General features: G+C 39.6%; 1 protein-coding gene across 2 annotated transcripts in view; it reads right to left on the bottom strand.

Moving 5' to 3' along the window:
* Positions 1-2,918: 2,918 nt before the first annotated feature.
* Positions 2,919-14,862, bottom strand: part of opn7b (opsin 7, group member b) — a 101,284-nt gene continuing 89,340 nt past the window's right edge. Inside the window, exons 4-7 of one of the 2 annotated variants that reach the window (XM_020051478.2) lie at positions 9,814-9,941; positions 4,881-4,886; positions 4,425-4,759; positions 2,919-3,938 (exon numbers count right to left, since the gene is read on the bottom strand). In XM_020051478.2, coding sequence (XP_019907037.2) covers positions 3,429-3,938; positions 4,425-4,759; positions 4,881-4,886; positions 9,814-9,941 — 979 coding nt within the window. In that variant the 3' untranslated portion in view covers positions 2,919-3,428. The remainder of the gene's footprint in view (positions 3,939-4,424; positions 4,760-4,880; positions 4,887-9,813; positions 9,942-14,862) is intronic. The other variant, XM_034296052.1, reaches the window with a different exon arrangement.

Below are 14,862 nucleotides of genomic sequence, written 5' to 3'. Positions count from 1 at the left end.
TTTTCCACTTTTTAATGTTTTGAAATTGTATGTTTGAAATTTGAACAATAACTTTATACTTAATCATTAATACTTACTCTTATTATCTAGCTTGACCTAAAATAATAGTATGCACTGTACTTGGCCTGGCTGAGTTGAGATGGGCTGTACTTGGCTTGACTGGGCTGAGTTGGTCTTTTTGATGGTACTCCATGATGCAACATTATATTTCAATAACTAATTAATTAATTGCTATGTTAAAACATTCAGCTATATTACATTAATTTATTTTTCATAACGGAATATGAGAATAATCAGTGTAAACTAAGCAAATGTGTCTACAATTTCCTTATTAGCTATGTTATCATGTCCATGATGCACGATTCTAGGTTCAGAAAAAGTATTTAGGCTACATAGCTACGAGGCTTTCAGTCTCATGTATACACACAATTCAAATGAAATTAGGTCACTCAAGTCACAAACTTGCATTATGTCCTGGTTATTACTCGTCATTGCTGGCTTGGCAATCAGGTTGGTAAAGCCAGCTACGAATAACTAGTTTGGCTACATTACTATAGCTGCTACTGTAGGTCAGCTGCAGCTAGTAGCAGCTAATTTGGCTTCAATACCGTCCTGCTAGCTAGCAAATACGTTGGAAAAATTACTATTCTAAACATAACATGGGGTATTTAATGAATGCAACATTTGAACGTTTTTCAGCTAATATTGTACTATAAGCAATTATAGAGACATCATCATCAAGCAATTCATGTACTTACTGGATTTGCATTAATTTTCAGTCAGAAAGCTGTCAAGATAACTGTGTATGTGCGGTTTGCCGCCTCCTGCTCTGTCTACGTGAGAAGCACGACAAATACCTCTGATAAATATTATGGGGGATCCCTATAAACTTATGGAGGGGCCTCGGACCCCCCCAGTCCCCCCTCATTTCGAAACCCTGCTTGGGTCCACACTCACATGGCAGACGAACTGTGGACAGCGAGACCACAGAAGAGGATGCTTAGCTTAACAGATTTATTTTTACAGGCTCAAAGTCATACAACACAGTCCTGATGGGCTTCACAAACTACAAGTTAGAGAACCATTTGGGCAGATAACTGGAAAGGTCACATGGTCCGAACCATGGTGGGAAACGCCACTAGTGTCAATCATCTACTGAGTAAAAGTGAAGGTCAGGACAGCTCTCACTACTTATGAACACCTACACTGGCAGTTAATACTGTAAAACCTAATATTTGAACGCCACATAACTGATTCAAGACAGAAAAGACAGAAGGGTCAAAGGGCACTAGATTGGAATCTAGCTTAATTCCTAACAATCAACGTTTTTTTCTAAATGGATGGATGTGGTGATCTCATACGTATGGAGGTTCATTCTCACAATGCAGGAAGAGGACTCTGTATGATATTGGACACTGGTATGTTTCTTGGGAAGGTACTTAATGGTCTTAATTTTACACCATAATGACCAATCACCGTGCTCTCTCAGCCCTTGCTATATGGAGTGGGGGAAGAGTTGATGACTGCCATACAGTTTTAAAGCTTTGGTACACTCTTAGAAGTAGTAGTGACTCGTGGATACCTGGAGATTGTTAAAGAACTAATGCTGGTCATGTTTGCTAATTCAATTTGTTAAGGGGTTCTTGGAGGGATAATTTATGTTCATAGTAGCATAGGGTTCCGGGAGGACCTCTGCAGTGACTTGAGATGGGGCATTTATTTACGATAGCTCTTTCTTAGCACCTGGTAAAGTAATGTTCATTCTTGTTCATCGCTTCTGTTGTATTGACTTGACTAAGGCAAATACGTGCACTTACTGTATGATGCTCTGTGATAAACAGCTCCAATGAGGCTGACAGATGCATACATGTATGAACCTATGAAAATTCCAAAGGTGTAATAGTTACCACTTGAATGCTAACGTTAATACTTTCCCTTTAAATTGTATAAGGTGCATAAAATAGGAGTATTAAAATAGAAGCAACATTTTAATTTGCATTTTACAAAGAACATGATAAACAGGAATGACATTTACTCTAGAATAATAAAGATTAAAAAAATCAAAATCCTCCTGTCACGAAAAGGTTCAGGTTGGAATGTTTGCACTGTTCGTAGATGATCCTTTTTGGAGGGGTTCCTCGAGAAACCTTTTTGAAGTGGAGAGGTTCTGCCGGTTGGGCAAATTTAAGAACCCCAAAACCTTATCTCATACCTTTACTTCTAAGAGGGAGGATTTATTGTAGTTATAAAACCCAATGCAACCATCGGCAGACAGGGAAAGAGAACAAATAACTCATTTTTAAAAAACAATGACCCCTCTCTCCTTGACCTCCGTTAAAACACTAGTACACGGGTCGGCAACATTTGTTGCGCAGTTAACTATTTATCCTATAATTTCAAGTGTTCTGCGTGCCAGTACTCATGTTCATATGGAAATGTCTAACTGCCTGCTTGGCTCAACCAAACAGAGGTACTGTCTTCCTGCATAGCATAAAGGAAGGCTCACAAGGAAACCTTCAATATGCTTTTGAAAGGCATGTGAAGATATTTCTTTTGCAAAATAGTTTTTCCTTTTAACCACTTTTTTCTGTATCTTATTATTATTTTAAGGCCTTATGTGTGTAGATCTGAAAATGTATTTAATGCACCGGTTATTTTGATACAGGCAATTGGCAAGTTGGCTACCTGTATTTAGTCACTATTTTAGTGGCAATTATGTTTGCCTATATATTTTCTTAACTAATTACAACCTTAAAGTTAAAACCAATGCAATTTAATTCATGCTCTTTGTTTTAAACAATCCCATACAAACTAATTCAAAATAATAAACTTGAGAATATAATTATACAGCAAATGTATAGAATTTATAAAGGAAATAATATTTTTTATTGTATTTAAAAAAAAATACATTTCCTTGCATGCCATCTTAGGTTGTAGACCCCTTCACTAGTAAATACCGCTTTCCCAAATTGTACTTATTTTGCTAGACACCAGAGCAGTTGTCTTTGTTATGGACCATCTCTTTTCTTTCTCTAGTTTGGCTTTTGGTTGATTGAGTGGCCCAGTCTGTGGTGGTATCTTTGTTGAGTTTTTGGTAATTTCTTGATGGTTCAGTTATTTGTTGGTTGTCTGTTTTAGTTCATTAAAATTTTTTTTTGGCAGTAAGAGTTTTCAATGTCATTTTTTTGGCTTCTCCTCCAAAAGAGAGAAGTTAAGACGCCCTTGTTTGGATTGGACAGAGCAAAGTATACCCTGCACTTTGTCAAAAATACCTTTGTGAATGTCTTTGTTTTACCTCTTACCTTCTACCCAGTTTTCTTGCCCTCCACACCCTGTTAGTCTTCCCAAGTCTCCGTTCTTTTACCTCCCCCTGTACATTCCTCTACTACTTATCTTTCCTCTAATGTTTCTGTCTTTCTCCGGTCTCTTTAGAGGAAGTCGCTCTGCATTTCATTGGAAAGTTGACTGACAACCATCTCGCTGTGTGTGGACCCCTGCAATATCCTTGCAGTCCTCTGAGGGGTCGTCTCCGGGCCACATCCCCCAGAACCAGTGTCTCTCTCCGAGCACTGACAGTGCCTGCATGCACCCCCATGATTCTCTGGCAGTCCGTTGGACAGCCGCGTCGAGTTACACTCCTCCCTCCTGCGCTGACTAGACAGCGTAAAGGACACCTTCTGGGCCGGGGCGCGTTTACATATGCACGCACATAGTGTCCGTCGGCATGTCAGCCAATCCCGGCACAATGATTTGCGGAAGTTGGGTTTGAAGACCAGGTAGATGATTGGATTGTAGAGGGTGGAGGACTTGGCAAAGATGGCTGCCACAGCGAAAGCAAAGGGAGGGACTTCGGTTTTGTTAACGAACGCCGCCCACATAGACACGAAGGCGTATGGACTCCAGGCGGTCAGGAAGCCGATGCACACCGCCACCGAGAGCTATGACAGAAAGAGAAGGTTAACACCCACACTAAGTTAGGGGTACACAGTCATAGTAGTGTCTAAAACCCTCTCCACTCGCACCTCTGTACCTTTATAACAAAAGAAAAGTAATGAGGGCGTGTGTTACGCATCAAATGATCCACTGCATAGACCAACGAATTGATTGAAACTCTCTCTTTCAAACCTTAATGTCCCAACCAACCTGGTTGTTTATGTTTAAAAAGTCTCCACACACCCCTCCTGCTGTTTTGCCAAAATAGGTCAGTCCAAACTAAAATTGATGAGGAAGTGAAACTTAGAACATTCTATACATCAAAGTGTGCAGGGTCCACTTTGATCTAAAATGCATCACAGCACATGTAAGATGGGAAAACCTCCAGGTACAGTTTCCAAAGTCTTTGTGGATTTGTGTTTGTTTGTGTGAGCTTGTTTCACAGAGCACACACCTAAGCAGTGACCTGGTGTTATTTACCGACAGCTCACCTTGACAATGAGCGTGTGGGCATTGGCAATCTTGTTCTGCGGCGACATGTGCTGCTGCACTGCCTGACGAGAGCCCTTGACGGTCAGCAGGATGAAGACATAGGAGAGGAAAATGATGATGCAGGGTATGATGTAGCAGAAGACGAAGAGGCAGACGATGTAGCTCATGGCGGCCGTGCTGTGGTTCGGGGCGTACCAGTCGATACAGCAGGCTGTACCGTACGGTTCAGAACCATACCGGCCCCAGCCGGTCAGAGGCCCGATGGCGAAGATAAGAGAATAGCACCAAACCCCGACTATGAGCAGGTAGGCATGGCAGGACGAGAACTTACTACCTGCGGTGGATGAGGGTGATCGGGGTGAGAAGGGAGACAGGGAAGGGTATATTAACAAAAGGGATTGGGGGTGGATGAGAAGGATGAGAGAGCACATGATAACATGGGGAGTTATTGATACCTGACGCTGAAGGAAGGAGGGAAGGTGGGACGGAGGGAGAGAAGGAAGGAGCGAGGGAGGGAGGGAAGGAGGGAGGGAGGGCAGGTGTGAAACAGGCAGAAAGACAGCATGTTACCTGATTTGACATTGTTAGTTTGAGGAGACAAAGCATATACAGGAACGAGGAGTAGAACACATTGATCGGCAGTGTTAAAAACATCTGTTTTTCTGTCTTTGCCAATGGCAACTCCCCTTCTTAATATCAAAGCAGAATGGTCTGACAATTCCAGTTGGCTGCATCAGTTCTTCTTGGGCCGATGCTAACCTCTGTGTATATATTCATGATATTCCATATTCTGCTGGTAAATACCTCATTTACGTTTATGCAGAAAACACTATCCTGTATACAACTGAACACTCAATGAGTACTGTGCTCTCCTCTCCAAAACTGGGGGTTAATTTAATCTGAAATGCCTTCTTTGACCTCTATCTACTACTTAATTACAAAGAATTAGACAAAATGTATGCTCTTTTTTCAGAACCTACTTCAATCTAACTGCTCCCAAACATACATGTATGTCAAAGCCTACAAATATCTTGATATATGGCTCAAGCTCACTCATGTTATAACTTAATAACCAACCTTTAAAGAAATAGATAATTATTTAGAATTATTTAATTTTTTCGGTAAAATGCTTTTATACTGATTACTTTTACCACACTCTGGTTAACTGGCCATCCCAACATAACTACATACTGGTACCAACTTAAGTGCCTTTTAAGTACATGCCCCCTCTACTTTAACTCACTCCATGCCCCCTCTACTTTAACTCACTCCATGCCCCCTCTACTTTAACTCACTCCATGCCCCCTCTGCTTTAACTCACACCATGCCCCCTCTGCTTTAACTCACACCATGCCCCCTCTACATTAAATCACACCATGCCCCCTCTACCTTAACTCAAATCTTGCACATACAATTTTTTTAGTAATTTATTAATGCTCTGTCCACTGTTATCATTTGTTTTATTTCCTTTATTCCTTTTGTATAAATTGTTGAACCAATGGCCAGAACAAATTCCTTGGCAAATAACTACTTTGGCAAATAACTACTTTCTGATTCTGATATAGTTACATGACTGTAGTAATGTTTTGTTTTGCACCCAATGTAAGGGCTAGATTTGTTTTAAGTTACGTCCTGACTCTAGTCTTGGTGTGAATTTCCTTTGGGTTTGAATAAAAAACCCTGTTTCATGCAACTGGCTCTGCTTCCCTTCCTGAGACGTGACAAAAAAAGCAGCTCTCATTAATGCACCTGTTGAATCTGCCTATGATGAATCAACCTAATGCCTATGTTTGCCTCAATGTATTTAGTGTTTATTATTAGTTTGTTTGTTTGCATTATCTTTCTTCACATTAGTTATGTTATTCAATGAATTGTTTTGTCCACTTGCAATTGGACGTCTTAGGACCGGTTATTATTCAAAGGAAAATGGGTTCTCAATTGACCTCCCTGGTTATAGTTTAATAAAAAAATAATAATAATACATGAAATTCACAGGAATGTGATCAGCATTGTTTGTTGTTGTTTTCTAACTTATCCTACCAAATCCTGGGCATACAGAAAGCCAAGACTGAAAGGGGATGACATGTTTTCTCATTACATGGCATGCATATATTTATACCTGACCTCATGCATGTTCAGAAACAGATGTTAAGTACATGTAACCTCTGAGTTAAAAAAATATATACACTTATTTACAATATTTACAGGAAGACAAATATATTCTCCCTACATAAGATTAGAATAATAAAATGACAGGTTCTAGTTGGACGTTTTCATCTAGTCACTGCTTCCCATTCAGCTGTGTCATTGTGAGATAAGGGTTCAATTGCTGCATACAAATTAGCCCAGGGTTGTGTGATTGGCTAGCACCATATGGGTTTGGGGGTTAGTAAATAAATATGGTTGCTTTGCCTCATTGTGCTCTGAAACGCCTTGTGGTGGCTTGTTTCTTACTAAATGAGCTATTGAAAAATGCTTAGCAATATGTTGGCTATAAACCATTTCATGGTACGAGACAGCCTAACTGTACGTTCATATCAGCTAGTGATGAAAGCGAAATTGGATGCCGCATGATGCCTCATGCATATCTCTTAGAAACAGTTTGACACAGAAAACACAAAACTGACCTTTACACTCTGGGTTGCAGTCTACTCTGTCAGTCTATGTAGCTTTGGAGATAATTTTACCATATGGCTACAATAGTCATCCCTCAAGTCAGCAAGTGTTTAAAGCTATACAGTGAGGAGAACAAGTATTTGATACACTGCCGATTTTGCAGGTTTTCCTACTTACAAAGCATGTAGAGTTCTGTACATTTTATCATAGGTACACTTCAACGGTGAGATACAAAATCTAAAACAAAAATCCAGAAAATCACATTGTATGATTTAAAAAATATATATTTGCATTTTATTGCATGACATAAGTATTTGATCACCTACCAACCAGTAAGAATTCCTGCTCTCACAGACCTGTTAGTTTTTCTTTAAGAAGCCCTCCTGTTCTCCACTCATTACCTGTATTAACTGCACCTGTTTGAACTCTTTACCTGTATAAAAGACACCTATCCACACCCTCAATCAAACAGACTCCAACCTCTCCAAAATGGCCAAGGCCAGAGAGCTGTGTAAGGACATCAGGGATAGAATTGTAGACCTGCACAAAGCTCGGATGGGCTACAAGACAATTGGCCATAAAGAGTGGGCCAAAATTCCTGCTGCAGTGTGTGCAAACCTGGTCAAGAACTACAGGAAACGTATGATCTCTGTAGTTGCAAACAAAGGGTTCTGTACCAAATATTAAGTTCTGCTTTTCTGATGTATCAAATACTTATGTCATGCAATAAAATGCAAACTAATTACTTAAAAATCATATAATGTGATTTTCTGGATATTTGTTTTAGATTCCGTCACTCACAGTTGAAGAGTACCTATGATACAAATTACAGACTTCTACATGCTTTGTAAGTGGGAAAACCTGCAAAATCGGCAGTGTATCAAATACTTGTTCTCCCCACTGTAGGTGGCAGTACAGACCACAGTGTGGTGTAGGTGGAAACAAATTCTGGTTTGAAAGTTTCAAGTTCATCAATGCAAAACAAGCAATTGTTTAAAATGTATATCTTGTTTTGGCTAGGAACATTTAGAGTACATTCAGATTTGACTGTAAAAAAAAAAGTTTGTGCCAAGTGCTATCTACATATTACATTTAGAGTGATTTAGGAACATATTTATTTTCTCTCAAAAAAGTACAAATGTAGTCATTTGCCAGCATCATCACCCGTGATGTATTCTTGCATGTCATGCCACAAAGCTCAGGCCAACAAACTCTAATAGTCATTGAGAAAGTTGTTAATACTAAATGTGTGTATATTTTGGTCTGCCATGATGACATAAGCTGATTTAGTTGCCTGCTGTTAGCTCGCTGCCCTGACAAACACAGAGATGGAATTAATAAGGATTTCAGACTCTACCCTGACAGTGTGTAGCTTGTCAAGGTTTTTGATATGGTTTCAGCAGCAAATGAAAGTGAACAGCGTAGCAGCAGCTGAATCAATGGTGCACTGATTTTGGGCAGAACTCATTTTAATTAATTTACCAATCATGATACATTTCCAGAAAATAATATAAAAGAAAGCATATTATATTTAGTGTCGCGCAACCTGTTTAGGTACTCGATACCTAGGATGGTGCCGCAGATGGCTGAGTCGGTTAGTTGAGCTCTTCTCAAGAGATGAGCTCAACTAACTCAACCCAGGACCTCAAGTGGGAGCTGAATATCACCTCTCTTACAAAGAAATCACAGGATGTACTTCCTGCGGCAGCTGAAAAAGTTCATCTTGCCAACGACTTTGATGGTGCATTTCTAAACTGCCATCATAGAGTCCATCCTGACCACCTCCATTACTGTCTGGTACGCTGCAACCACTGCCAAAGACAAGGGCAGGCTGCAACGCATCATCTGCTCTGCGGAGAGGGTGATTGGCTGCAATCTGCCGTCTCTACCCCACCTACACACCTCCAGGATGCGGAGGCAAACGGCAAAGACCGGGGCTGATCCCTCTCACCCCGGAAATGGACTATTCAGTGCTCTCCCCTCTGAAGTCTATCAGGACCAAAACCTCCTGCCACAAGAACAGTTTCTTTCCTACAGCAGTAGGCCTCATGAACATGCCCCTGAAACCAAAGTTACAATAGCCCGCTTTCCACATACAAAAACAACACTCAACTGGACAAATCTATTACCCCTCCCCACATACACACATAACCCTCAAATGGACACAATCTTGCACCTTACATATACTTTTTAGTTATTTTTTGTAATTTATTAATGCACAATCTACTGTTTTTATTGCCTCGTCCACTGTTCTTATTTGTTTTTACTTCCCTTATTACTTTTGTATTAATTGTTGCACCAATGGCCAGAACAAATTCCTTGTTTGTTGTGAAACTTACTTGGCAATAAAATTCTTTCTGATTCTGATATAAAAACGTACATTATTTTTTGTGTCCACAGCTCTGAAGAACATTCCTAATGTCACTGTCATTATTGTCCACTCCTTGACAACCTGAGACATCTGTGTTGTCCCATTTTAGAGTAGCCTTGTATTGTCCACAGCACAAGTTGCCCCTGCGTAATGATCATGATGTTAAATCAGCTTAATATGCCATATATGACAGGTGGATAAATTATCTTATTATGTTAAAGAGATAAGGAACATTTCTGGAATGTTTTATTTCCATTCATAAAACATGGGCCCACCACATTGAATGTTTCATTTTGATTATTGTTCAGTGGATACTAAAATAACTAAGACCATGGGTCCATTACCTAACCACTGTTAGAGATCAGAGTTAGAGGTAAAACAAAAAGTGTTCTTTGTCTTACCAAAGTTGGGAACGCAAACTTTCAGCCAGCACACAGAAGACAGCACGGTGAGGTTGGTGAGACTGGCAAGTCCAAACAGAACCCCACAGAAGGCATAAATCACACATGTAGTCTCATTGCCCAGCCACCTGTAAAGAAAGAGATTCAGGCAGAAAGACGGGCAGACAGAGAAGCAACCAGAGAGAATATCAGGCAGACAGAAAGAGGCAGATACAGACACAAAAGTGGACAAAGAGAGAAATATAAAAGCAAAGAAGCTAGTCATTTATATGACAATACATATAATAAGATGCCATTTCTATAACTTTCTCTGAGGCCACTGGCTGACTACCTGGAACACATGGTACACTGGACAGGAAACAGATATGACAACATTAGACACATCAGACACAGAATGTCTATCACGGTAAAGTGATAAAATAGAGAGTGCATATTTAGACTACAAGAAATATATACAGGCAGAACTGTGGCCTTCAATCGAGGGAAAAAGGAGCAGCATGCTTGAACACTGCATAGAAACTTGACTAGCCCATTTAAGCAGAAGATTTATTAATTCACATTTAACATAGCTAGCTAGTTTGTTTACTTCAGATACAACATGGCTCTTTCTATGGATCAAGTGCAAGCAATGCTTGTGATGATGAGATGCATGTTTTTGGGTACTCTGCTATTATAGCAGCAAGAGGACAGGGATGAGATGAAAATAATATTAAAAACAATGCAGGAAATCTGGATATAATATATGCCTGCTTTGAATTTGATGCCAGCAAATTTACCACTCTGTTGCATCACCTCTTATTTTAATAATACTCTGTACGTGTTTGGGAACTGAGGAGAAAAATTGCTATAATTTTGAAAGTGAAATTTTATCATTTTATCATTCTTGCTTGATATTGGATTTCAGCTGCTCAACAATTCAGGGTCTACTTCGTTGTATTTCCCGTTTCATAATGCAGCAATTTTTTAAATGGGTGACAGGTCTGAACTGCAGGCAGGCCAGTTTAGCACCCGGACTCTTTTATTATGGAGTCATGCTGTTGTAATACGTGCAGAATGTGGTTTGACATTGAACTAAGCAAGGCCTGGAAAAGACAAGTCTGGATGGCAGCATATGTTTCTCCCAAACCTGTTGATATTGTTCAGCATTAATGGTGGCTTTACAGATGTGCCAGTCACTCATGACATCTGCACTAATGCAACCCCATACCATCATGGATTCTGGCTTTTGAACTGCGCACTGATAACAAGCCATATCAGATGTTATCTCCTCTTTAGTCTGGAGGACATGGCTTTCATGATGCTCAAAATATATTTAACATTTTGATTTGTCAGACTGCAGGACAGTTTTCCACTTTGCCTCAGTCCATCTTAAATGAGCTCAGGCCCAGAGATTGCGGCAGTGTTACTGGATCGAGTTTATACATGATTTCTTCTTTGCATAGTAGAGTTTTAACTTGCATTTGTGGATGCAAAGACATACTGTGTTCACAGACAATGGTTTTTGGGAGTGTTCCCGAACAGAATCATGTCTGATATTAATGCAGTGCTGTCTGAGGGCCCAAAGATCACGACCAACCAATATTGTTTTTGGCCTTGTCCTACATTAGTTGTGTGATATTCCACCAGTTTTAGTTTTTTTGCATTGCATAACTTTTCAAGTCTTTTGTTGCCTCTGTCCCAACTTATTTGAAAAATGTTGCTGGCATCAAATTCAAAGTGGGCATATATCTTTCAAGAAACAATAAAACGTCTCAGTTTCAACATTTGATATGTTGTCTTTCAACTATTTTCTATTGAAAATAAGGTTTCAATGATTTGCACATCATTGTATTCTGCTTTTATTTACATTTTATGCAACATACCAACTTTTTTGGAAAGTCATTTATAGTTGTGTTCGGCGCCAAAAAACTGTTCCATGCTCATTCTGGTGAATTATATGTGAAACAAATCTCACTGCCCTAGAAACCTCTCAGACATGATACACACCACTTAAGGTCATGATTCACTAATCAATCACTTTCATTTTATTTTGACAATTGAACACACAATAAATGGATTATACTCTTTAATTTTTCCTGAATGCATTTATGATGCTGGATGGACATGTTTAATGTCTTTATCTACCACTGGTCTGCAGCTATGGCTGGGCATTGGGTTGCTTTTCTGTTGCTGGGGCTGGGGCCGGGAGCTGTTGCGATGCTCTCAGTCACACTTTATAGGAGAATGATGAGCACTGTAACATTTTAACACCAGGCATCAGTCAATAGTCAGTCCTACATGTAGTGTATAAAAAGTTAATAGCTGACAAGTTAAAACATTGCTGTCATCATCATAACAAATAACTCTTGCGAAACAACGTGAGCTAACCAGTAGTTGTCGCTTAGCCATTCCAAGCATATGTGAGCGTTATAAATGGACTGTTTCAAGCAAATCCATGCAGCCTTGTAGTGATTAATGTGGTGCTGATGGCAAGCTAGACAGTCAATGAAGTGTGGTACAAAAGCACCCTCCCCTGCATTAATGTCGAGCCAACCAGCCAGGGAAAACCAGGCTCTGTGCTCTGAAATCGGGCCGGTGAACACAGCCCAGCTGCCACTCCTTGACGAGGCACACCTGCCCCCAATCAGGCCTTGTCAGGGGCTAAAAGGGCCCACAGGACAGCAGCTTTGGGAAGCAGGGAGTGGATGAGGGAAGAGTGAAATGCTTGGCCCCACCCCCAGGCGTCATGTGATCAAGTGCTTCAGAGCATGTCTCTGAATGTTTTCTGATCCGTCACTAGTAGACAATGTAAACTTGTGGGCTAGCTACTGAGTCGATAGTTCTTTCAAAATGTATAAGTTTAATTCAGCAAGGTAACTGGCTTGACAATCCACACTAAGAATTAAACGTTGTAGCCTACGAGTCATACCAGCGTTATTTCAGTACAGCTATTTTTGCCGGGCCGTGTAAGCGGATCCGGCCTAGAAGAGTGAATGTCTCTTACTGAGTCCATCCGTGACTGACTGACTGACTACCCCTTGTTAAATAGTGTAGTGGTTAGATACGCGGGCTACGTTACAACAGGTCATCATTGAACTATATAAGTTAATAATCTTGTCTGTACATTTTATTTTAATGTCCGTTCCAATGTTATTCTTGTCTGTTCTTTTTAACAGACTTGATTGTTTACCATATTACCTTTTACATTTCAATTATGGCTCTTATTTGTCCTCATTTATCATTCTTGTGTAGAAACGGGCATATATGTTGGCGTAAGATTTTGCTTACACTCCTCTCACTGCCTGATTTATGAAGCTGTGCGTACCTTTAAAATCCAGGTGTACGCAATACCTGCCCTTGATAAATGCCGCGGCTGAAAACGATCGTCATTAGAATATATTAACGCCCCTATATATTCAGCTCTCCGCTTCCCCCTCGCCCTCATTTTACGCCATGGACACACGGAAGACGGCAAAAAAGAGAAACTTCTCTGATGTGGAGATTGAGACGATCACCAGGGAGGTAGAAATAAATAAAATTGTTTTATTTGTCAGTTTAAAAAGTGGAATAAAAGGCGCCCACAAAAACAAAATATGGACCCAAATTATGAGTGCTGTTAATAGTGTGGGGGTTGAGAAGCGCAATCCTGCAGAGGTAGGAATGTTTTATTGCTTAATACAAGTTAAGCATGAGTTTTCTTTATTGCTTAATATAGACCGATCAAGTTAAGCATGAGTTTTCTTGTTTATTGTAGGTGAAAAAAAAGTGGTCCGATTCAAAGATCGCCACAAAGAGGCGCTAATATTCATCTTGTTATTTTATGATTTTCATTATTAATGACGTTTATTGTTATTTAGAAGAAAAATGTCGTTATTATTATTATTTCTATTATTATTATTTAAAAGAAGAAGAATGTCATTTTTATTATTTTGTCAGTCTGAATGATATTTTGGTCATGAAAAGCCTTTTATTACTGAACCCAGTCCGTGCGCAACTGCCGGGCCTAACCCTGAAACGTCATGTAAAGCACACAGGCTCGCATCTGAAGGAATACATATAAATCAAATGCTTTGGTAAAGTCACACAAATTAAACATTGAAGTCCATGTTGCACAAAAATAAACACTGAAGTTTTTTTTTACAGTGGGTCATAATATATCATATCTTTTAGTTTGTCAGTGCGTTAGGATTTTTTTTTCTTCGCATTTCCGCACTAACTCAAAATGTGCGTACACCACCTCCTGAGCTGGCGTAGGATTTGAGAGTGCCGTACGCCAACGTCCATATTGATAAATCTCAAAGTCACCGTGGTTTTGGGTGTACGCCAGGTGTACGCTGGAAATTTGGTGTACACACTTTTGATAAATGAGGGCCATTGTGATAAAGAAAATCTGAGTGCTGCCAGCATAATATCCTGCTGTTAAAATAACGCTAATGAAGCCTTGAATGCCCATCACTAGTTATCGTCACCTATATTGATAGATACTGTGTCTATGTCATTCACAAATGTCTAATTAGCTATTAAAATGGCCAGTGGCAAAATATATTTATTCAGGATAGACAGAAACCTTGCTGGCTACAACCTTGAGTAGATACGTTATGGGAATCCTAAAATGAAACTATTTACTATGTTGCGACTATTTCTGGTGTATTTTCGAATTATGTCTCAGGGTTTGTTCAGGATAGACAAACACTTCGCTGGCTACACGATACTCTCGTCTTTCACTTGACGAAAAAGTCAGTTATTGTCACCTATATTGATACAGTAGTTATTGTATCAATGTCATTCACGAATGGTTAATAAGCTGTTAAAACAGCCAGTGGCAAAAGCCATACAATTCATAGATGCTATTTGTGGTGGAGGTAAACTTAATAAGAAACGTTACTCAGTTTAACACAATATAATGGCTTCTAGCGACATATTACGTGCTAATAAGCTTTTAAAACGGCCAGTGGCAAAAGTCATATAGTTCATAGATACTATTTGTGGTGGAGGTAAACTTAATAAGAAACGTTACTCAGTTTAACGCTAGTTAATGGTGTCTAACAAAATATTCAATAAGTGAAAATA

The sequence above is a fragment of the Esox lucius genome, chromosome 12 (genome assembly GCF_011004845.1).
Source record: "Esox lucius isolate fEsoLuc1 chromosome 12, fEsoLuc1.pri, whole genome shotgun sequence".
Lineage (NCBI taxonomy): Eukaryota > Metazoa > Chordata > Actinopteri > Esociformes > Esocidae > Esox > Esox lucius.
This window is presented reverse-complemented; position numbering and strand designations above follow the sequence as displayed.